The sequence below is a fragment of the Notolepis coatsorum genome, assembly GCF_963971535.1.
Source record: "Notolepis coatsorum genome assembly, chromosome: 4".
Classification (NCBI taxonomy): Eukaryota; Metazoa; Chordata; class Actinopteri; order Aulopiformes; family Paralepididae; genus Notolepis; species Notolepis coatsorum.
Genome location: NC_140168.1, coordinates 125,331,848 through 125,354,301, shown reverse-complemented (window position 1 = coordinate 125,354,301; position 22,454 = coordinate 125,331,848). Strand labels below are relative to the sequence as shown.

The window sequence follows — 22,454 nt, the reverse complement described above, 5'->3', positions numbered from 1 at the left end:
ATGGGGCTTGTCTTGACCATCTTCCCATATGAAGTCATAGCGGTTGTAAACAGCTGACCTCTGACCACGGATTGGCTCAATGATTCATCTAGTCCAGAGCCCCGGACACCAAGCCACATCCTGACCACGAAGGCCACAATCCTCGCTCCACCTCCTGGACAGTTCGTCAAGGAAGATCTGTACATCGGCAAAGGATGGCGTTGAGTTCAAATCTTATCCACCCACTGCTGGACAAGATGGAAGAAGAAGTACCTCCTGCACCTCCAACCGAGACAGAAGTGGACCAAGGATCGTAGGAACGCAAGGGTCGACGACATTGTACTCCTACAGCATGAGTCCACACCACGTAACCAGTGGAGGATGGTGAAGGTTATTGAGGTGTACCCAGGGAGAGACAGGAGAGTGCGAAGCCTTAAGTTGCTTATCAGCGACCCCAATCTTGATAAGAAAGGCAAGCGCATCTCCACACCAGTCGTCCTGGAGAGGCCCATCCATAAGACGGTGACGCTGGTGGAAGCAGAATGAAGCCTCTTGCGCCCTCTAGCTTGCTCTATATATCTTTCTATCCTTTTCTCTCCCTCCAGGCAGGCTGAGGTGATTCGTCCTGTGGAGGCCAAGGACCATAGTTATTGTAGTTATTGCTTTACGTTTTAGGCATTATGTGGGCAGTTATCGTAAGAATCATATACAATGCTTATATATGCTTGGTGGGAGTGTAACTGCAGCCGTGTCATAGTGTAATTCCAGTTAAGCTGCAGTGTGATGTCATAGTAGGACCGGTTAGAACAGGCTAGAACGTTCTGGAACATTGTGATGTCATAGCGGTGATGTCATAGTAGTCCCGGCCACAGGGAGGAGTCGGACTGTGATCGCAGACGTTACTGTAGCCTTTAGTAGGCCTTGTGTTGTGTATGTATGTATGTGACAAATAAACCTCTTGAATCCTGTCATATATTAATGTGTATGTATGTATGTGACAAATAAACCTCCTGAATCCTGTCATATATTCAATCAGTTTCAGTAACAGACAACTCACTTGTTGATGTAGTTGTGGTCCGGCCGTCTGCACAGCACATTCCATGATAAAAAAAGTATCCATGATTTAGTTAGATAGATGATAGATCCAACACTGTCTACAGTATCTTGTGATTATCTCAGACTCCTGTTCTGGTACGACCGCAGCAGGCGCCGGCACGGTCACCGGGCGTTGTCAAAGATATAATACTAATAATAGTCCCCACCGGAGCAGCACCAGCAGCAGGTGTAATTGTAACGGCGTCGCCTGTAGATGATCCCGCCTCCTGCTGCTCTGTCAGCTTCACTGTCTTCGTGAAACCAAAATTGGTTAGGCTTACTTGTTTTCGTTTAGACATTATGCATTCCTGAGTGACCTTATTTACTGGCTGTCAAAACGATCACTGTGTCAACAAGTCACAGCCACAGGTTACAAAGTGTGTCAAGTTTGATTTGTGCCGTGCGTGCGTGCAGGCTGCAGCGCCGCCGCGCTCCGAATGGTAATTGCAAGAATAGCATGCATGTTGCCATATTACGTGTGAATTAGTGCGCAAATCATTAATCATACATCCAAAATAGCATACGTTTATTATTATACACGATGATGATACAGAAAATTACAGAAAAATTAGAAATGCATGGCAAAAGTAGCATTTATTTTCAGTCATTTAGAGACCCCCCAAAGATTCACAAATCATGTTTTCAGGGGAGCTGATGTCTGATCTAAGGGAGCCATGGCTCATCCAGCTCCCCCCGTGGATCGCACCCTGGTTACACCCCTAGTATATATGGTTTGTTACAAAACAGTATATATTGTTGGATACTTCGGTAATCAGCCAATCTCATCTCGTCACCTGCTCCTCCGTGACTCTCCCCATCTGTGTTGTGTTTGTTTTCAATACTTCACATTGGCTGTCACACACTGTATCAAACCCCGTTGGTACATCCGTAATCAGAAGAAAACAACACTGGCAATGTGATCTCTTTCCTTAGATCATGATGTTTATTTTCATAAACATACTCTGCACAAGATGGAAACACAGTTCTGAAAGGTCCTTGGAAGAATATATCGAATTCATTATCTCTACCGTCTCTTCTGCTATTAGTCCAATGGTTTTGAGGCCTCGTCGTCAGCCAAAACCTTCCCTGTTAGCCGAAGCTAGCGATGACGTGGCCTTCCCTTCCTTCCGCGAGGGGAGGAGGGATAGTTTCAAAGTCTCCGATCAACGCGTATGCTCGCCTCCACGTTGTGTCTTAATCTAACTTACCCCGGAAAAACTCACATCTCATAACATGTTTTCCCTAGCAACGGGGCCCCGCCCCCTCTTCTCGTTACTAAGTGACACGCTACCATGGCAACGGCTGGTCACCTTTAAAACACTAAATGTCCGTTTCTATCGATGTCGAACTCTCCCCGTAGCTCTTTGACCAAACCTCCCCCACCAGTGCTATCAGGTGTTGATGTTACCAACCTGCTGAAGACCTCGGAGCCCAGTCTAACTTGAAAACACACACCACTAATCCTGTCCTCCTCATCTGAGATCTAATAGCAGATGCTGTCATCTACAGATATTTACATTATATACACATTGAAAAACAAGGATTCTATCAATATGGTTTGTTATTATACAGTATATATGGTTTGTTACAATACAGTATATGGTTTGTTATTATACAGTATATGGTTTGTTATTATACAGTATATATGGTTTGTTATTATACAGTATATGGTTTGTTACAACACAGTATGATGTGATATTTGTTGCGATACAGTATGATATGATGTGATATATGATTTGTTTACGATACAGTATGATAAGATGTCATGATGTATTTGTTACGATACAGATAAGATATGATTATGATGGCACTTTGTTTATCCCATCTAATTGTTTTGCGATGGCAATCAAGTGACGCACTTGTCCTAGATACAGACTGGGCGTCGTCCTAGATACAGACTGGGCGTCGTCCTATATACAGACTGGGCGTCGTCCTAGATACAGACTGGGCGTCATCCTAGATACAGACTGGGCGTCGTCCTAGATACAGACTGGACGTGGTCCTAGATACAGACTGGGCGTCGTCCTAGATACAGACTGGGCGTCGTCCTAGATACAGACTGGGCGTCGTCCTAGATACAGACTGGGCGTCGTCCTAGATACAGACTACAGGGCCTAGTCCTAGATACAGACTACAGGGCCTAGTCCTAGATACAGACTGGGCGTCGTCCTAGATACAGACTGGGCGTCGTCCTAGATACAGACTGAGCGTCATCCTAGATACAGACTGGGCATCGTCCTAGATACAGACTGGGCGTCGTCCTAGATACAGACTGGGCGTCGTCCTAGATACAGACTGGGCGTAGTCCTAGATACAGACTGGACGTCGTCCTAGATACAGACTGGGCGTCGTCCTAGATACAGACTGGGCGTCGTCCTATATACAGACTGGGCGTCGTCCTATATACAGACTGGGCGTAGTCAAAGTGACGCACTCGTCCTAGATACAGACTGGGCGTCGTCCTAGATACAGACTGGGCGTAGTCAAAGTGACGCACTCGTCCTAGATACAGACTGGGCGTAGTCAAAGTGACTCACTCGTCCTAGATACAGACTGGGCGGCGTCCTAGATATAGACTGGGCGTAGTCCTAGATACAGACTGGGCGTAGTCCTAGATACAGACTGGGCGGCGTCCTAGATATAGACTGGGCGTAGTCCTAGATACAGACTGGGCGTAGTCAAAGTAGCAAGACAAATGGGTGGCCGGGTAGTGCAGCGGACTAAGCGTCTGTCTACCACCACAGAGACAGTGGGATCGAATCCAGCTGTGGTGCCTCCGGCTTGGCCGACTGTCCATACTAACACAATTGGCAGTGTTAGCGGGTGGGAAACTCGGCGAGGGTGGGTCTGGGTCGTTGTGGACAGCGACTCCTACAGTTCGGTCGGGGCGCCTGCACAGCAAGGGAAGGATCTAAGAGGTAGTGTGACCTTCCACACGTTACACTCCCCCAGTGAGAGTCCACGCTGCCAGGTGAAAAGCGGTGGGCTGGGTACACATGTGTCGGAGGAAGCATGTGATAGTCTCCGCCCTCCCAGACCGACGGTAGGGGGTAGAGTGCGCAACGACCAGGAAGGGGATTGGGAATTGGCATAACGACTAACATTGGGATGGGAGAAAAACGGAAAAAAGGAGGAAAAAGATAATAAAAAATAATAAAAAAAAGTAGCAAGACAAACCAACAAGGAGGGGAACGTGCAAAAATAGATAAATAAATAAACGATGGATCAGATATTCTTGCAGGTGACGTCACTAGAGCAGACCTCTAGTGAACCGCAGACACCGTTTCCTCAGCTATTTCTGAGGGGGCTTTCACACTCAGCCTTTTGTATCGAATCACCGTCCCGGAGCACGGGGGGGAGTGTTCTCACTCACCCCTTTTGGGGTGCGAAACGGCGCTGATTCGTTTCACCCCCCGCTGAACGGGATCAGCTGGCAGAGGTGGTCTCGGGTTCGCGCCGTGCGGTGCGGGGGGCGTGACACACACAACGTCGTTACTGTCATGCTTGCTTGAATTTTGGGCAGATAACACCACACACAGCAACAACTGGAGAATACCCACAAAAACGATATTTATGGGCAATTGTTTGTATTGAGCCGTATTGTATTGTACCCATATGCAATATGTTAAATAAAGTTTACATCCATTCATTCTGCTAGCATTACCGATTGGCACTGCCACTGGATAACATGAGCTAGTGTTAGCTATCAAACCCTGTTAGCTCAAAGCTCCTCTTTCAACTTAACAAGCATTAAACAAAATGGCCCAGTCATCTATTCACCTTTGTTTAATACACACAGCGTTGTCTCTAATGTTATCTAACTACTGATAGCTCTCGATATCATCAGTTTTGGTGCTGGCTAAGTAGCGTGAGCTAACGTTAGCTTCTAGCCACAATGCTATACTGTTATAATGGCAAATTCCATTGACGTTAGCATGCAGCTAACAATGCTACCGATCCTTTTTGAGACTAAACTATCCGCTCTTGGTGGTCACTTGTGTTGATGTTAGTTTTGTTTCATCAACAAATGACAGGCAGAACACACAGTGAATGTATCCGTTTTGTTTATTGCACGTTCTTTGCTGAAAAGAAAGTGCTACAGGCTATACTAGACTAGGCGTTAACCGTTAGCTTAGCGTTAGCCCTGGGAAACGCTCAAAAGCGAACTCTACAACACCATCCATTCGTGATAAAATGGGGTGGGTTATATTGACAAGGCTTGACAACAGAGGTTCAAATATAACTTCATATTTATTGCTTATTTATTCATTTTATATCAGTATTCAGTCTCCAGCACCATGTTAACACTTCCTGTGTTTACATTTTTGAACGTGACATCATCACCTACGGCAAGCGTAAACGCTCAAAAGGCAAACCGTAAACAGAACCCGGAACGAAACAAGACTGCAGTGTGTACGCAAACTAGAGGGGGGAGAGGGGGGAGGGGGGGGGGGGGGAGTTCGCATCTGATCTCGGAATGGGCAGAACGGAACGAAATAGAAACTAAATAGGGTGAGTGAGAAAGGGCCCTCAGTGTGTCCCTGCGGCTAGACCTACTAGTAGCTGAGGAGACTGCAGTGCACTAGAGCAGGGGTTCCCAAACTTTTCAGGCCGGGACCCAGAAAATAAGGCGTCAGAGAGCACAATGCACATCGTCAGGCTTCTTTTTTTTGTATGATATGATTTCCAAAAAAAAAAAAGTGTTTGGATTTTTTTTTTTTTTTTTTTTGGAAATCATCTCGCGGCCCTCCCGTGGCTGCTCGCGGCCCACCTTTGGGTCGCGACCCCGACTTTGGGAACCACTGCACTAGAGGTCAGGGGTCACGATTCTCAGGCTGGGTTAACCCTTAACCCTTTCACTGCCACATGACAGCCGGTTAACCCTTTCACTGTGACAATACAGAAGGTTAGCCCTTTACTATCACACAACCGACGGCGATGCTCCATCCGCATAGCATCCGCGGAGCTAATGATGCTAATGATGGAGCATCGCCGTCGGTTGTGTGATAGTAAAGGGTTAACCTTCTGTCATGTGGCAGTAAAAGGGTTAACCAGGGGTGTAAAATACTTGAATTATTGTACTTCGTTACAATACTTAAGTACTGTTTTTTGGGGATTTGTACTTTACTAGAGTATTATTAGGTTTGTATACTTGTACTTTTACTCTATTACATTTCAGAGAAAAAAAAACATACTTTTTACTCCTTACATTTAAAATGCAGACCTACAAAGTACAAATCTCGCAGGTCCAACCATTTTAATTAATATATTTGTTTCTCTGGCCGAACTAACGTTAACGTTATTAATCCTGCGGCCGCGCTTTATTTAAAAACAGCCAATCAAATCCCCATCAATGGAAAATGAACCCGCCCATACCCATGCTGATTGGTCCTTGTGCAAGACTAGAAAGCAGAGATCTTTGATTAAACACCTGCTATCAGAAGAATAGACTGTCAGAAAAAAGTTTTAACTTTTACTTTTTAGTACTTAGGCTGCGGTTACACTATGGCCAGTTTTCGTTTCGTTTTCAGGGTCAGTTTCGCTTTTCAGAACGCAACGTAATGGCAGGCAAGTTAGACATCGTTTTTGCCTCCTGAGCACAGTGATGTATATACATGTAGTACAATGCCAAAGCAGTAGGTGGCGATGTAGTTCAAACATGAAGGCCATTTTCAACCAATCAGAAAAGTTGAATGTGCCAATACACTTCCTGCTAAAAATCAACAATCCACCATCTTTAAATGCCTCGCGTGAGCCATTTAGCCAACGTAGCATTTATTTTTCAGCAAAGAAAGTGCAATAAAAGTGCAATAAACAAAACGGATACATTCACTGTGTGTTCTGCCTCTCATTTGTTGATGAAACAAAACTAACATCAACACAATTGACCACCAAGAGCGGAGTTTAGTCTCACAAAAAGATCGTCACCGATTTTGTTAGCTTACGTGCTAACGTGATTGGGATATGCCAGTATAACAGTATAGCATTGTGGCTAGCAGCAAAGTTTGTTAGCTTACGTGCTAACGTGATTGGGATATGCCATTATAACAGTATAGCATTGTGGCTAGTAGCTTGGTAACGTTAATGCTATGAATGGATGTAAACTTTATTTAACAGATTGCAGAATGGGTACAATACAATATGACTCAATACAAACAATTGTTAAGGGAATGCAGACTGTTGTACCTTGGACTGGGCTCCTTATAACAATAACTTGACAACACATGGTAGCCGCAGCTACTTGGGACAGCTCTGCTGTAAACACTGGAAATAACCGTGCAGGTCTCTACTGCGCATGGGCGTTGAGCAACAACGGCTCTGTATCCGGCTCACGCAAATTACATGGCACCATTGTCTGTGAGTTTTGGCGAGTATTCAAAAACGGAAACACCTTTTCAGCGTTGCCAGTAGGACAACGCGTTTTCCTGCCAAAACGGCGTTTCTTTTTAACTTGGACAGCAAACGTAATCATTCAGCAACAAAAACGTTGCTGTATTCCCCAGTGTAACCATGGCCTTAAGTACATTTAAAAGTAGAAACACTTTACTCATGTGTGTTTTTTGCCAGATACTCTGACTTTTACTTGAGTAAGATTTTGAGACTGTACCCATACTTTCACTTAAGTATAATTTATGGGTACTTTTTACACGCCTGCCCTTAACTAACCCTAACCCCATGCAGCCGAGCTCTCGAGACACAGAACATACTGATTATCACATGGCCTCCTCACAACAGAACAATAGGATTAACACATTGGTTGCCAACAACAAGATTTCTCGTTATTGGCCGACATGCGTTGGTTGCCAATAACGAGATTTCTCGTTATTTAATCGTTATTTCTTTTATTAGCTATATCCATTAATTTTTCATCTGTCCAGCCTGACATTATCATTGGGAATGGCTCTGAGCTCGAAAAGGGCAAATACCGCCCCCTATCGTCTCCCGGATGGTAATGCACATCATTGGATTGGATTGAGTGAAAAAGTGCATCAGAGAAATACTCAGGTCCAGGATTTTCCTATCTCTAGCAAGCAGTGTCGTGTTACCAGATTCACTGGCGAGGCTGGAAGCAGCTTGGATTATGCGTTTCAGACAATAACGTTGGATCAATAAACGCGATCAATATTTGGAATGGCGATCAGGAATTGGATTCATCTTTTTTCAGAACATCTGATCTGAGGTAAGGAATCTGTTACCAGTTTTGGGTTAATCAGAGTTTGTTTTTCACAGATTTCACAACGTGTGTGTGTGTGGCGTTAGGCGCTGAGCGCGGCACAAATAAATGATTTTTCAGCCCGCTTTTGTATCGTGCATTAGAACACAAATACTCTCGATAATCTAGCGTTTATTTGAAAACGATTCATAAATCAGCCGGAAAATGACGACGTGTTTTGTGTATTCCAGTAAATGGCTATTTTTGCGGAATTTCTCTGAAATTACTAGAACTCTCCGAAACTATACTCGTATTCAAAACAGTATAAAACTGAAATGTACTGGTGAAAAAACAATCCGTTTCGTACATGTTTTTTTTTATTTTTTTATTTTTTTGTTTGTACATTACATACACGCATTAACAGTCTAAATCCACTATAAATCCCAGGACTATTACCGATATAATACTAACAATAATGACAGCCCAGTTTTTAAATCAAAATAGATGCAGATTAAAAATATACGAATTAATTACAATACAAAACAATACATATACTATGCTCTTGCGCGCTCTTCCCCCCCCACAGGACCCCCTCTTGGATAGCCTCCATTATACTGTTTGACACCAAGGATTAAAAGTTCATTTTCGTACATGTTGACTGCAATCAAGTCATTGATAAGCGACTGGTGTATTAGACACATAGCGATAATTTAAGATATAGTTTATGCGTTCGCAAATGTGCTCGTCCTCCCATTGATTAACACTTTCAGAGCCCTTGCTTAACCTTGATTTACTCGTTGAATGCCACCATCCACTTCAATGTTAGCTTAAAAACGCCTAATCTATGTTTTAAATTATGGCTATGTGTCTAATCTGCCCGTCGCTTTATCAATGACTTGTTTGCAGTCAACATTGTCGAAGCGGAATTGTTTTTTTATTGGTTCATTTTCGTTTTATAGCATTTTGAAAAGCCCTCGTTTTCAAGGAAAATATAAAGATTCCATGATAAAAGACATTTACTGGAATATTCTAGAATACACAAAAACGTTGTAATTTTTCGGCCTATTTATGAATAGTTTTCAAATAAACGCTAGATTATCGATAGTATATGTGTACGTATGGACGGGAGCTGAAAAATCTATTCTCTTATTTCCTCATCAGCGATCGCCTACACACACACACACAGACACATCACACATAGGGCAAACGCTGAGATCTCAGCGAATACAACTCTGATTATCCCAAGACTGGTCAAATAGATTCCTTACCTCAGATCAGATGTTCTCCAAAAAGATCATTCCAATTCCTGATCGCCATTCCAAATATCGATCACGCTTATTGATTGAGTATTGGCTGCTGTGAATATATATTCCAGGCTGATTCCCGTCCCGCGATGACTTCCATGTTGATCAGACTTCTTGCCAGCACAAGGAACCAGCTGGCTCCGCCTCTACATATCTACAGATCCGCAGTTACACAGGGATAGACGATAGGGGGCGCTTTTTTCCATTCTGAGCTCCTGTAGGAGCTGGTGTACCAACGGGAGACTCGGTTGATGAAATATGATTTCAGATCCCTAATAAAACAATAAAACGATATTTGTCGTTGTGGGCACTCAGTGGGGGGGGCTAATACAACGAGATATGTTGTCCGTGGCACTGAAAGGGTTAACGTGGTGGCATCCAAGCGATAAATCGTCATATCCGGCTGGCAACCAATGTGTTAAGGTTGAGAATCAGCAAAGGGAGCCATTTAAACAGTAGACAGTGAGTCTACTTATGCTACTAGTGTTTGCATCACTCCTACACGAACTGAGCTTAACCTTTTCACTGCCGCACTACAGAAGGTTAACCCTTTACTATCACACTACCGACGGTTAGTGCGGAAGTGAAAGGGTTAACCTGCTGTTGTTTGGCAGTGAAAGGGTTAACCTGTGTATTGTCGCAGTGAAAGGGTTAACCGTTTGGTAGTGTGGCAATGAAAGGATTAATGTAAAATAGGGACCTTACAGGTCAGTTGTATGAAGAAACTGGTTATATAGATTATATTGGTTGACTCTCTCTCCCTCTCGCTCTCTCTCTCTCCCCATCTTTCTCTCTCCCCATCTCTCTCCCCATCTCTCTCTCCCCATCTCTCTCTCTGTGTGTCTCTCTCTGTCTCTCTCCCTCTGTCTCTCTCCCTTGCGCTCTCTCTCTCCCCATCTCTCTCTCTCTGGGTGTCTCTCTCTGTCTCTCTGTCTCTCTCTCCTCTCTCTCCCTCGCTCTCCCCCCCCTCTGTCTCTCTCTCTCTCCTCTCTGTCTCTCTCTCCCCCTCTCTCTCTCTCCCCCCCTCTCTCTCTCTCAATTCAATTCAATTCAAATAGGCTTTATTCGCATGAAATATTAACATACTTATTGCCAAAGCAAGTTCAACATACAAACAATAACATATATATTAAGCAATAAAATATCATAATATTAGTAATAACAGTAAGGACAATCAACAAGAAACATATTAATTTACAAAATAGTCACTCGATCGGGTAGTCATTTTTCAAGTGTGGCCACTCAGATACATTTACAGGGCTTGTTCTCTTATTTTGTGACAACCGTCTACATATTTTGCAGCTAATGCTGTACACTGACTTTTCTCCCCACACATGTATAGCAGCTTTTGGTGATCAGGGAGATGGATAAACTGTGCATCAATTTTGTTTATTTTATCAAAGAGGACTTCTCTTAGATCCTTGTATTTCTCACAGTATAGCAGGAAGTGAGGTTCTGTCTCAATGTCCCCCTGATGGCAAAGTGAACACAGCCTGGCCTCTCTGGGCAGCCAGTTTTGCCTGTGACGGCCTGTTTCTATGGCTAGACTATGTCCACTCAGTCTGTACCGTGTCAATGTTTTTCTTAATTTTATCTCATTCACAGTAGTCGGGTATTCTGCCACCGTGTACTCTCTGTTTAGGGTCAAATAGAATTCTAATTTACTTTGAGATTTGGTTGATTTGTTCCAATATTCTATATAATTTTCTTTTTGTTTTGAGATTATTTGGTTGGGCCAGATTTCTTGGTATCTGTCCTGAAGCGTTTGTGGGTAGAGATTTCTGACTAGCTGGCAGAGGGGACTCTTATCTGGGTTCATCTCTTGGCTCTGAAGGGCTTTGTAGTGGTAGGAGTGGGGGTCACTTGATTGGAGGTGTGTGTAAAATTTGATGGCTCGCTTTTGAATTTGAATGATTAGGGGGTATTGGCCAAGTTCTGCCCTGCATGCATTATTGGCAGTGTGTCTGTGGACCCTAAGTAGGTTTTTGCACAATTCTGCATGCAGTACTTCTAATGGGTGTTTTTCCAATTTTGGGAAATCTTGGTTAGTTAATGGACCCCACACTTCACTGCCATATAATATTATTGGATTTATTACAGAATTTAGAATTTTGAGCCAGGTCCTAATTGGGATGTCAATTGGAATGTTCCTTTTGATGGCATAAAAAGCCCTTCTTCCCTTCTCCTTCAGTTCATTCACAGCCATATTGAAGTTACCATTATGATTTATTTTCAATCCCAAATATGGGTAGCTTTTTGTGTTTTCTAATATGTGTGTACCTAATTTAAATGTATTATGTGAGAGACTCGTGTCTCCTTTGAAAGACCATGACTTTAGTCTTCTTCATATTTACGTTCAGAGACCATGTCTGGCAGAACTGGTGGAGGATGTCTAGGTTCTGTTGTAGACCCTCTTTAGTGGCTGACAGCAGAACCAGATCATCTGCATACATCAGTAATTTTACATTGGTATCGTGCAGAGTCAGACCGGGTGCAGTGGAAAGTTCTAATAACTTTGCTAATTCATTTATATATATATTAAACAATGTTGGGCTTAAATTGCACCCCAGGCCGACTCCGCGACTTGATGCTAACAGCTCCTCTTCTATTGCTTACTTACATCAGGGGTCTCTCTGTCTCTCTGTCTCTCTCTCTCTGTCTCTGTCTCTCTCTCTCTCTCTCTCCTCTCTCTCTGTCTCTCTCTCTCTCTGTGTGTCTCTCTCTGTCTCTGTCTCTCTCTCCTCTCTGTCTCCCCTCTCTCTCTCCCTCCCCCCCCCCTCTCTCTCTCTCCTCTCTGTCTCTATCTCTCTCTCCTCTCTCTCTCTCCTCTGTCTGTCTGTCTGTCTGTCTGTCTCGCTCTCTCTCTCTCTCCCTCCCATCTCTCTCCCCCCCCCTCTCTCTCCTCTCTATCTCTCTCTCTCCCTCTCTCTTTCTCTCTCTCCTCTCTCTCTCCCCCCTCTCTCTCTCTAGTTGGTGGGTGATGCCTCCCACCATGTCTATGCTGACCAGCCAGAAGTGTTCAACAAAATGGTGGAGAACATATGTGACTCTGTGGACTGAAGCTGGGACAGTATCTTCTCTACACCTGTGGGTGTAATGCACTGATCCAGCGTGAGGGATGTATACTGAGTCACAAATGGTGCATTTATATAGTTTTTATCCAAAGTGCTTTACAATTTTGTTCCTCACATTCACCCATCAACACACCGACAGTGAAGGCAACCATGCAAGGTGCCAACCTGCTCATTGGGGGTTTAAGTGTCTCGCTCAAGGACACTTTGACACGCTGCCCGGGAGGAGCGGGAATCGAACCGAGAACCTTCTGATTGCCAGACGACTGCGCTACCTCTTGAGCCACTGTCGCCCATCCCACATGGATATAGCTCCGTGACTGTCCGTTGGACTATATAATGGAGTTATATATAATGGAGTTATATATATAAACGCGTTTAAATTCCATCAGTTACATGTTTAGCACTAGGCTTAGTTCAGCACTTTAAAGATGATGGATCTTTTATTTTGGGTTAAGGTGGGGCGTGATGTCTCCACTGAGGTTTAGGGATGACCCCCGGACCCCGGTTCTAAACGGGAACCGGTACTATATTAGAAAAGACCGGAGTATTTATAAGCTCCGACGTCATCGGTACTGCTATCGATACTCTAGAGAAATTATTATTATTATTATTTAAAAGTTGCGAACGATCTCTCCTCTCTCTGTCTCTGCACGAGAAGCGAGCCGCAGCGAGCCATTATTATTATTACACACACTCCTCGCGAGTCGCGATAGTCATACACATACGGGTACTTATTTATTTTTTTTAAACTTTGGCCATTTCCCTGGCTCTTTTATACGTTTATCGCATTTATACTTGGTCAAGTTCGACCGACAGAAGCAGGCTGAAAGGGTTCAGATGGGGGGGAAGACACTCTGGGAAAGGCACGGCTGCAGTCCGGGATTCGAACTCGCTCAGCCCCAGATCCGTGACGAGCACGGTTGTCCACGGCGCTGAAATAGCACTCGCGGTACGTGGTGAGCTACTGGAGCTCCCCTTACGGGTACTTCTTAACTTAAGGTGCTGTCTCCGTGCTGACACAGACAGCTCTGCCTCTGCATGCACTGAGTCGTGATGGCGGATAGAGCGAAGCGCTCGAAAGTATGAATATACTTTACAAGAGTCGATGCCGACAACGCACGTTGCCACAAGTGCAACAAAACATTTGCCAGTAAGGGTGGCAATACGAGCAATTTATTAAAACATCTGTTGGCAAAACATGATATTAGTGTGCAGAAATGCGCGTATTCGACTGCCTTGCGCGCAGTGTTCCATCTGCATCCACGTCCACTGCAGCCGGTAAGCCAAGATACGGAGTTGCCTTGGCTAATAACGAATTATTACAAATAAGCTAATAAACAAAATTATTGTTTAGCTACAAATACTACAATCTAAAAACGTTTTATAGATAGTCAAGCTGAGGCGTCAGCCACCATGTCGCAGCCCAGTGAGCCCAGGCCACCACACATCCTCCCTCTACCTCCACCACCCAAAGTCCTTTCTCCCTAGTAGCTAGAGGAAGGATGACAGAGGATAGGGTGAACGAGTGTCACAGGGCTGTGACAAAGTTTGTTGTCAAAGGCCTGCACCCGTTCTCTACAGTGGAGTCCAAGGACTTTAGGTAACAACTAATCATTCGGTGTATATCGTTTTTTTTTGTATACATAGTTGTCTAACTTGTCTGTTGTTGTTATAAGTTATTATTGAAGCAGCTATTCCCACAACTCCACACAAATTTTCAATAATTTCTAATCTTTACTGTAGGGAGATGACCAATGCTCTCAACTGCAAATATAAAAATCATAAAAAAAATAATCAAAAAGAACCGATAAGAGTATCGATAAAGTACCGAACCGTTAAGCAGTATCGATAAGAGTAGTAGTATCGATAAAATCCTAACGATACCTATCCCTACTGAGGTTACGCTTAGTGTTAAGGTAAGGGTTATAAGTCTATGTGGTTTATGTGGATAATCGACTAAATGCGGATACCTTCTAGCCACGACCCTCAAGTTGGCTGCAGCTCTCCCGGCTGCAAATCAGTCCAACAGGACAACCATGCGACAGTAACAAAGAAACGGTCATCAAAATCTGCCAAATATATGTTGCTCATTTATGGTCCAATTGAGGACAGAAAAGAGCCGTAGTCGACTGCCAACCTCTTAGTCGAATGCACACACACAAAAAAAAGTATAATATATATTTTGTATCATTCTTTCCAAAAGCAAAGAGGTCTAGAAGTGTGGCTAACGCTAATGGTGCGCATACCAGAGGCTAACTGCCTAAGAAAACGGGCACAGAGGCACTGAAAGAGGATTTCACCCGTCTAATGAACATATCAAGATGTATCCATCAGTGGACCAATTGCATGCTTTCGCAGAGGACAAGAAGCCTTCAGTCGACTCCTTCAGACATTAAGAACCCTGGGGCGGCTAGGTGGTGCAGTGGGCAAGGTGCTCACCACCAATGCGGGAGACGCTTGGTTCGAGCCCAGCTCTCCGCATTGCTATCAGCTTGGCTGGTCGTTCATACTAATACAATTGGCAGTATTAGGGGGTGGGAAGCTGATGGGTGGGGATCGGACGTTGTGGACAGCGACTCCTACAGGTCGGTTGGTGCGCCTGCGCAGCAGAATCAGGAAGCGACGGGGGCGGCGTGCCCTCCCACGCAGACCCCCGACGCTGAGAGATCGCGCTGTGCAGATGAAAAGATGCGACGGCTGCTTCCTCGAGTACCGGAGGGGACACACGTGATGTAAGGCTTCGTCCACATTGCAGCCGGCTTGTGGGAGGCATGGCCTAACAGCGTTCGAGACAGGGGAGGGTAGAATTGGACGATATACGAAATTGGGATGGGAGAAAAATAGAAAAAGGAGAAAAAGTAGATAAAAAAAAAAGACATTAAGAACCGCCCACAGCCCAAATGGAATGATCCCCCCCCCCAAAAAAAGAATGTATATAATTTTATAATTTATTTATTTTTGTTTATTTTATCTAAATAAAAAAAAAATTGTTGACTATCTGCACATTTCGGCCAATCAAAGTCGGCTATACAAATCCTTAGTCGGGGACAGGCCTAGAATCTACACGCATGTCGGATGATTAATGACTGCGAGATGTGAGTGTCATGGAAGCATTTTCTTTTGCAATCTATAATCGCCGACGATGACGGGAGCGAAGATGACTTTCAAAGTTTGGCAATTGGGATTTCTGTGCATACATTTATTCTATCAAGTAATTTTTTATATGGGACCATATCTGCCTATATTAATGAAACTGAATTGCATCGTAAAGTAATTTTATGTAGGTGGGACTATGGATCAGGGTCTGGATCCAGGCATGGAACAGATCTAATCTAATGAAAACAACCTGTCTTTTAGCAGGTTTGAGCTGAAGGAGTCATGAAGACACCACCACACACTTCTAGTGGATCATAAGTGATGATTGAGAGGGAGTATGTTTGTATGAGTCTATACACAGTTTATTAAGATCATTCTTCTATACATCGTTTTTTTTGGATAATTCTTCTCTATGCCTTTAAGAGATTACATAATTATGTAAGAACTTTCATTTTTTGTGAACATGTAATGTTTTTATATGGCAGTTGTCTGCATTACCACACTTCATTCACACGCAAGTCCGGGGAAAATGAGGATAGAAGTATAAAAGGAACAGCATCAGAAAAGCATGCGTGTGTTAAGTCCGTCTCACACGCAACATGCACACCTGGTGGAGATTACAACCATTTCAAATAAGTCTGGCACATTATAGAAAACGGATACAAAAAAATGCCGCCAGTGTAAATTCCTGGTACGTTGATAATATACAGTAATGTTATTTATTATTGTATTACTTATTAATATGTTCATTCCTATGTTTGAATTGAACTCTTGAATCCCTTAAGTACAAACGTTTTTATTGCTGTACAAGAGTTTTGATACGCACACTGCTCACTCTGTGTTTTTAGTAACTATACTGTATCCCGCTGAAGCCAGTGAAGCTTTGATCCTGTGCCTGAAGTGAACAACAGTACAGTTAGATGTGATTCTAATATTTTCTCTGACCTCTCATGTGACCAGATATCTCCTGGTCCATAACGTAAGGTTATCCTATAACCCTAGTTATGAGTATAGCGAGCGATCTGCTCTATTCGAACTATCCCTTTAATCCATTCTAATACTGAAAAACTTTCACATGTACACACCCCTATTCACCTCCGCCTGGCCACACCCACATCCGCTCCTATATAAGCGGGGTCGTGGCCACACAATCGGCTCCTTCCCAAGTCTTTCACTACCGAATGCAAAGACCATGGGGTCCTCAGTGAGTCAGAGCAGAGCGCTCGCTATACTCGTATAACTAGGGTTATAGGATAACCTTATGTTATAGATCGTATAGCTTTACGCTCTGCTCTATTGGAACACAGGAGCTGAGCAGAGCGAAAAGCTCGACAGTTGTACCCGCTGAGGCCCCCTACAACCATCAGAACCGGGGAGGACCCGAGCCCCCCAGTCCTCCCTAGTGGAGGACGGGAGGGAATCGGATCCGACTGTGCGAAGAGGGTTTAGCACCTCAAACGCACAGGGTGAGCAGACCGTGGGACTTACCGTCGTTCAGAAGGACCCGCGACCACTCAGGCGCGCATCCCACATGCCACCAGGGAACGGAAGGGAAGCAAAACACCCCCGTCACAGCCCCCACATCTCCAGCGTATCGGACAGGGCCCAAATCAAGAGCAGGCCCTTCCCCCCTCGGCACGCCGCTCTGAAGCACTCTTCAAGAGGCTACCCCCCCACAACACTGCGGGGCCAGTCGGCATGCCGGGGAGACAACGCCCAAGGAGGTTGATCCCTCAATCCAGGCAACAGGTCCCAAGAGCAGAACTCGACCTGTGCCTGGAGCACTGCGGACTAGACAGGTGCCTAAGGGGTCTACTGTGAGAACAGTATCCCGGCGGAAGGGGTGTTCAGTATGCTGTGCACCATGTCATAACCTCCACAAACCCGACCCCCCAATCCAGCGGGGTCAAGGTTCAAAGAAGAGGCTGACACAATTGGCAGACGTCATGAAAGATGCGGGTGCATACGCTAGGGCAGACGGGGTCAAGCCCGGCCTCAACCCGAGAGTCGACTCTGCTACCAACACACCGGAGAACCAACCACCCCCCTATGTTTAGTTTAACAGGAGGCGGTTGTTCCCTTAACCCACAAAGAAAACTCAGAAACATAACTGTGTGTATACACAGGCTATACAAGCAGCACAAGTGTTTCAGTTTTCAAAGGGTTAACCCAGGCCAACAGATCGACGAGAACGAGTTCGGACCTGGGCTCGACGGACCGGGACCTACACAGGGATGCCTAGAGGAGTTGACGACAACCTCCCCGACAGCCCCCTCCCAGCCCCGTCCTAGCAGGGAGGGAGGGGTGAAACAAATGGAGAGGACCAAGCCCCCTAACACAGCGCAAGGTACAACACAGTATGGACCAAGCACGTCACTGTTAAGGGCAACCCGTGGTGGCATACATATGACACGCACATCCACAACATCAATCCCTGCGACGCCCGGCCCGACCCGGCATTTTCCCCCCGGAAAAGCACCTTTGGGGTACCAGAACAGCAGATCTGCGCCCCGGTGGACAACGGGTTAACTGACCTGGTCCGGCGCGACCAGAACCAGTCCCGCATCCTATAGTCACGCCGCCATCCCCAGTCCTAAGAGGGGGGTAGGTACGTGTGTCGATCTAAAACATCACAGAGGGCGCCACCAAGACGGTCAGTATGCGAATGCACTGCTCCTGGTGGCCCACCTCATGCACCCAGGGCCAGCGCTATATGCACGTCGAGACTCCAAAACACATCAATGTTGAATTCTAATGAGAAACACCAGACAACGTTCCCTCCATGCAGTCTGGGACGAGCAGCAGGAAGCCGGTCTATAAGACACAGACACGGGTCTCATATGACGCGTCTCAAGTTTCAAGTTTCTTTATTAGTTGACATGCAAAAATACAGAATACCTTCACATGGAATGCTTTTTTCTGTTATGCTCCTATGAGGATCATAGGACGCTTGGATCATACACATACAGCTCATTACAGTAATATTCCACAATTATTACAATTTAGATAGTAATAATGGTACACAGCATAAAAACACCTACATGCGCTTTGATGACGCATGTAGGGCTAGCCTTGAGACAGACATATGCATATTCACCACCGCAAACAGACTGGCAGCTGTCCTAGGCAGCGCCATGTACGGGAGGAGGGGGGGTGGGTTGGGGTTGTTACAGGGCTGTAGGGGGGGGGGGGGGGGGGGGGAGTGATCCCTCACACGAGGCAGCCGGCAGTGCAGCGCCAGGAGATGGGACTGGTGGGGGTGGGGGGGAGTGCACGAGCCAAGTCCTGGTGGGGGAGGTAGTGGTGCTTGTAAAGGAACGCCATGTCTCCTGTTCTTATCTCGACTCCCCGACAGATTGATGGGCAGCGAGTCTCATCAGCGTCTGAGGGTAAAACCCTGTCAATTCTGCTCTTTACATAAGAGGGGAAGACAGAAGTACCCCCTGAGAGACCTCTACGTGAGTAACAATTGAAAAAGATACATGTAATAATAATTGGGCTAAGTGACCAACGGCCCAATACACACTTTAATAGAGAGCAGAGCAGAAAACAAACAGTTTTCGAATGCATCGCATCATCCAACTTTGACAATGACAGCGGTCTGTAGCACAGAGCCTGAAAACTCACGGATGTCTCATGGCCAATAGGAAAAACGCGCCCAGTGACGTATTCCACGGCCGGGGAGAAATCCTGTGACCCACCCATCCTAACATGGAGTGGAACCAGGGAACCCCTTCCCCCTCCCTGTGACGCGCTGACCCCTCAGCCGACAGGGAGACTGACGGCCAATCAGTAAAGGGGGGAGGGGTTATTAGTCCACCCCTTATGACCCCTCACCCCTGATACGATGCAACAACAAAGCAGAGCCATGACACCAGTCGTAGCGCGCTACATGAAAGCGCATTATACCTGTTAGGGTAACAGCTTCACATTCTGCACGCCAGCCACAGACGATCTACAAAAAACTGGCTTTATACACGGCTTCAGGCTCATGTGCGAACCACTTGAATTTTTACACCTTTACCCTAAAGTAAGAAAAAACACAGACCAAAGAGAGGGGCCAAAGGCCTTGGTACAAGAGCTATACATGTAACCTTCTGTAGGCTAACACCTGACATAACCCAGTTGTGGACTCAATGCCACGTTTACTTAAACGTGAAAACATGATGCACACAACTAGGGCTGGGCGATATATTGAGTATACTCGATGTATCGCGGCTTGTTCTACATGAGATGTAGTCAATTAGTATATCGTGAACATCGAGTATATGTTGTCACGTCGCGGCTGATGAGACTTTAGCTTTAGCGCAGAGCTGTCCTCTCATTTCATTATAGACACATGACCAGCGTGGACCTTAAATTACATGCAATTGTAATTTAATTAGACAGACCAGCGCGGACCTTTAATGACATGCAATTTAATTGACGCAAGCAATGGGCTAACGTTAGCTGCTAACCAAGTTATCCATGATGACTAGGCTAAGCTACCTAGCGTTAGCTGCTAACCCTGGAAAACGCTCAAAGCGGACTCCACAACACTAGTTCCATTCGTGAGGAAAGGGGGTGGGTTATATTGATGACACTTGACAATGGTAGTTTAAACATAACTTCATATTTATTGGTTATTCGTTTCTTTATATCATCCACTTTCCATCTCTGTGTGTTAAACTCTTCCTGTTTACATTCGAGTGTGACATCACCTACGGCAGCTTAGACCAGTGGTTCCCAAAGTCGGGGTCGCGACCCAAAGGTGGGCCCCGAGCAGCCACGGGAGGGCCGCGAGATGATTTCAAAATTTTTTTTTTTTTTTTTTTTTTTTTTAGGCCACTGAACTTAGAAGCAGGCCAGGACAGTGTTTCTAGTTGTATTCTAAAATTCTATTCTATTGTATTCTAAAATGTGACTATATGGTTTTATATTAACTTAATATTAAATAAACAAAAACGAAAAATCTACTTATTTCAACGAACATTTCAAACTAAATAACAGATTATGAACATAAAACGCTGAAAACAACAGAAGCAACAATAGTATTTTAATGAGGCTATTATTATTATCATTATTATTTTGCAACAAGTTAGCCCTCTCATAAATAGCACATATAAATTAATAACTAACTTGAACTAACTTAATAGGATTGAAGTGATATTTGGCTTAAAAAATCGGTTGCATGGCAAAAAAAAAAAAAAAAAGCCTGACGATGTGCATTGGGCCGCGGCTCTCTGACGCCTTATTTTTTGGGTCCCGGCCTGAAAAGTTTGGGAACCCCTGGCTTAGACGATGAAAACGCAAACCTAGAACAAAACCCGGGGGGGGGGGGGGGGCTGGCTCTCTTGCTCTCTCTACATTCAATGATTTAAAGTAGCCAAACGTTACAGTATAAATACTAACTGGATAGTTGACATCCAGTAAACATTTAATTCCATTATCTGAAATATTCTAAAATCATTAAGTCTGCTATAAGCCATTATCCCTTTGTGTGTGATTATTATTTTCTCACAGTAGTGTGTGTATATATATATATATATGTGTGTTTGGCTAAAGTGGATAGAAAACACAGTACTGTCCAAAAGTCTTAAGGCCTCTGCATGCTACAGAAACTGCGAAGCAAATGCAACACAACATCGACAATGCAACAGTGTTGCAGACACTCTGCCTTTATGCTTCTGCAACATCGACGAGCAGCCTATGCAACATTGTACCCCGGATGTAGCTAGGTTCCCTAGATAGATGAAACTTCAATTCTCAACCAACCCATTGATAACAAGCAGAAAAATAAGCATAATTTTTACTTCCGGGCGGGGGGTTTCAAAATAAAAGAGCGACGTCTAAAAGCACCGTAAATACGTTTATTTTGTACAATATCTAACGTTAACACGAACCTAAACTAATGTAAAGTTAGTTTAGGTTCGTGTTAACGTTAGATAATGTACAAAATTAACGTATTTACGGTGCTTTTAGACGTCGCTCTTTTATTTTGAAATCCCCCGACCGGAAGTATTTGTGATGTATTCTGCTTGTGTAACTTCTGTGTTTGTTGATGTCTGTAGAATAGATCGTTGGTGAACAACTAACTTTAGGTTAGTTTTAACGTTAGCTAGCAGCAGGGATGGACGCCTTTGTGCAAATGCAGGCACTCGAGGTAGAGGAAGAGCTGCTGAATTTAATCGGCAGGAGAGAGAGCTCGTCAAAGCCGGATATATATCCCTATGGCTGTGGTTGTAGGCACGAAAATGCAGCCCGAACTACCTGTTATATTAAATTAATTGATTGCTGTTTAACTTGTCCCGGTGTCCAGTCCTTTTGATTAGCCCCACCGTTCATTGTAAACAATGATGCATGTAATTATATTAACGTTACTGTGTTGTTGTAGTAGCTATGTTAATAAATTCTGAATAGCATCAACGCTAGCTGGCTGGCTACAACAATGGAGGATGGTATTCTAATATTATTCTATGACAGCCCCGCCCCCATTCGCTAACCAACCAATCACTGCTACGCAACATCAACGCAAGGTTGTTCAGATTAGATTTTGGGGAGAGGTACGCAACATCCTCACAACACAGTCTACAAGACCCTCTACAACATGTTGCGTTGAAGTCGTGCTGATGTTGTGTTGCAGTCTCTGTAGCATGCAGAGGCCTTTAGGCACCCAATAAATTGTCTTCGATGTAAATAATTTTTTTTATTAGTGTGTCAGTAGACTACTCTTAGTACATTTTCATTCAATAATTTTTTAAAGCATCTTCATGG

The 22,454-nt window shown here is 44.6% G+C and overlaps 1 protein-coding gene across 5 annotated transcripts in view; it reads left to right on the top strand.

Moving 5' to 3' along the window:
* abhd4 (abhydrolase domain containing 4, N-acyl phospholipase B) overlaps positions 1-16,738 on the top strand; it is an 85,521-nt gene extending 68,783 nt beyond the window's left edge. For 3 of the 5 annotated variants that reach the window (XM_084313264.1, XM_084313265.1, XM_084313266.1), the window contains one exon: positions 12,502-15,119. In XM_084313264.1, the coding sequence (XP_084169390.1) occupies positions 12,502-12,591 (90 nt within the window). In that variant the 3' untranslated portion in view covers positions 12,592-15,119. Of the gene's footprint in view, positions 1-12,501; positions 15,120-15,962 lie in introns of those variants that run through there. The other 2 variants (XM_084313268.1, XM_084313267.1) reach the window with 2 other exon arrangements.
* Positions 16,739-22,454: the final 5,716 nt, after the last annotated feature.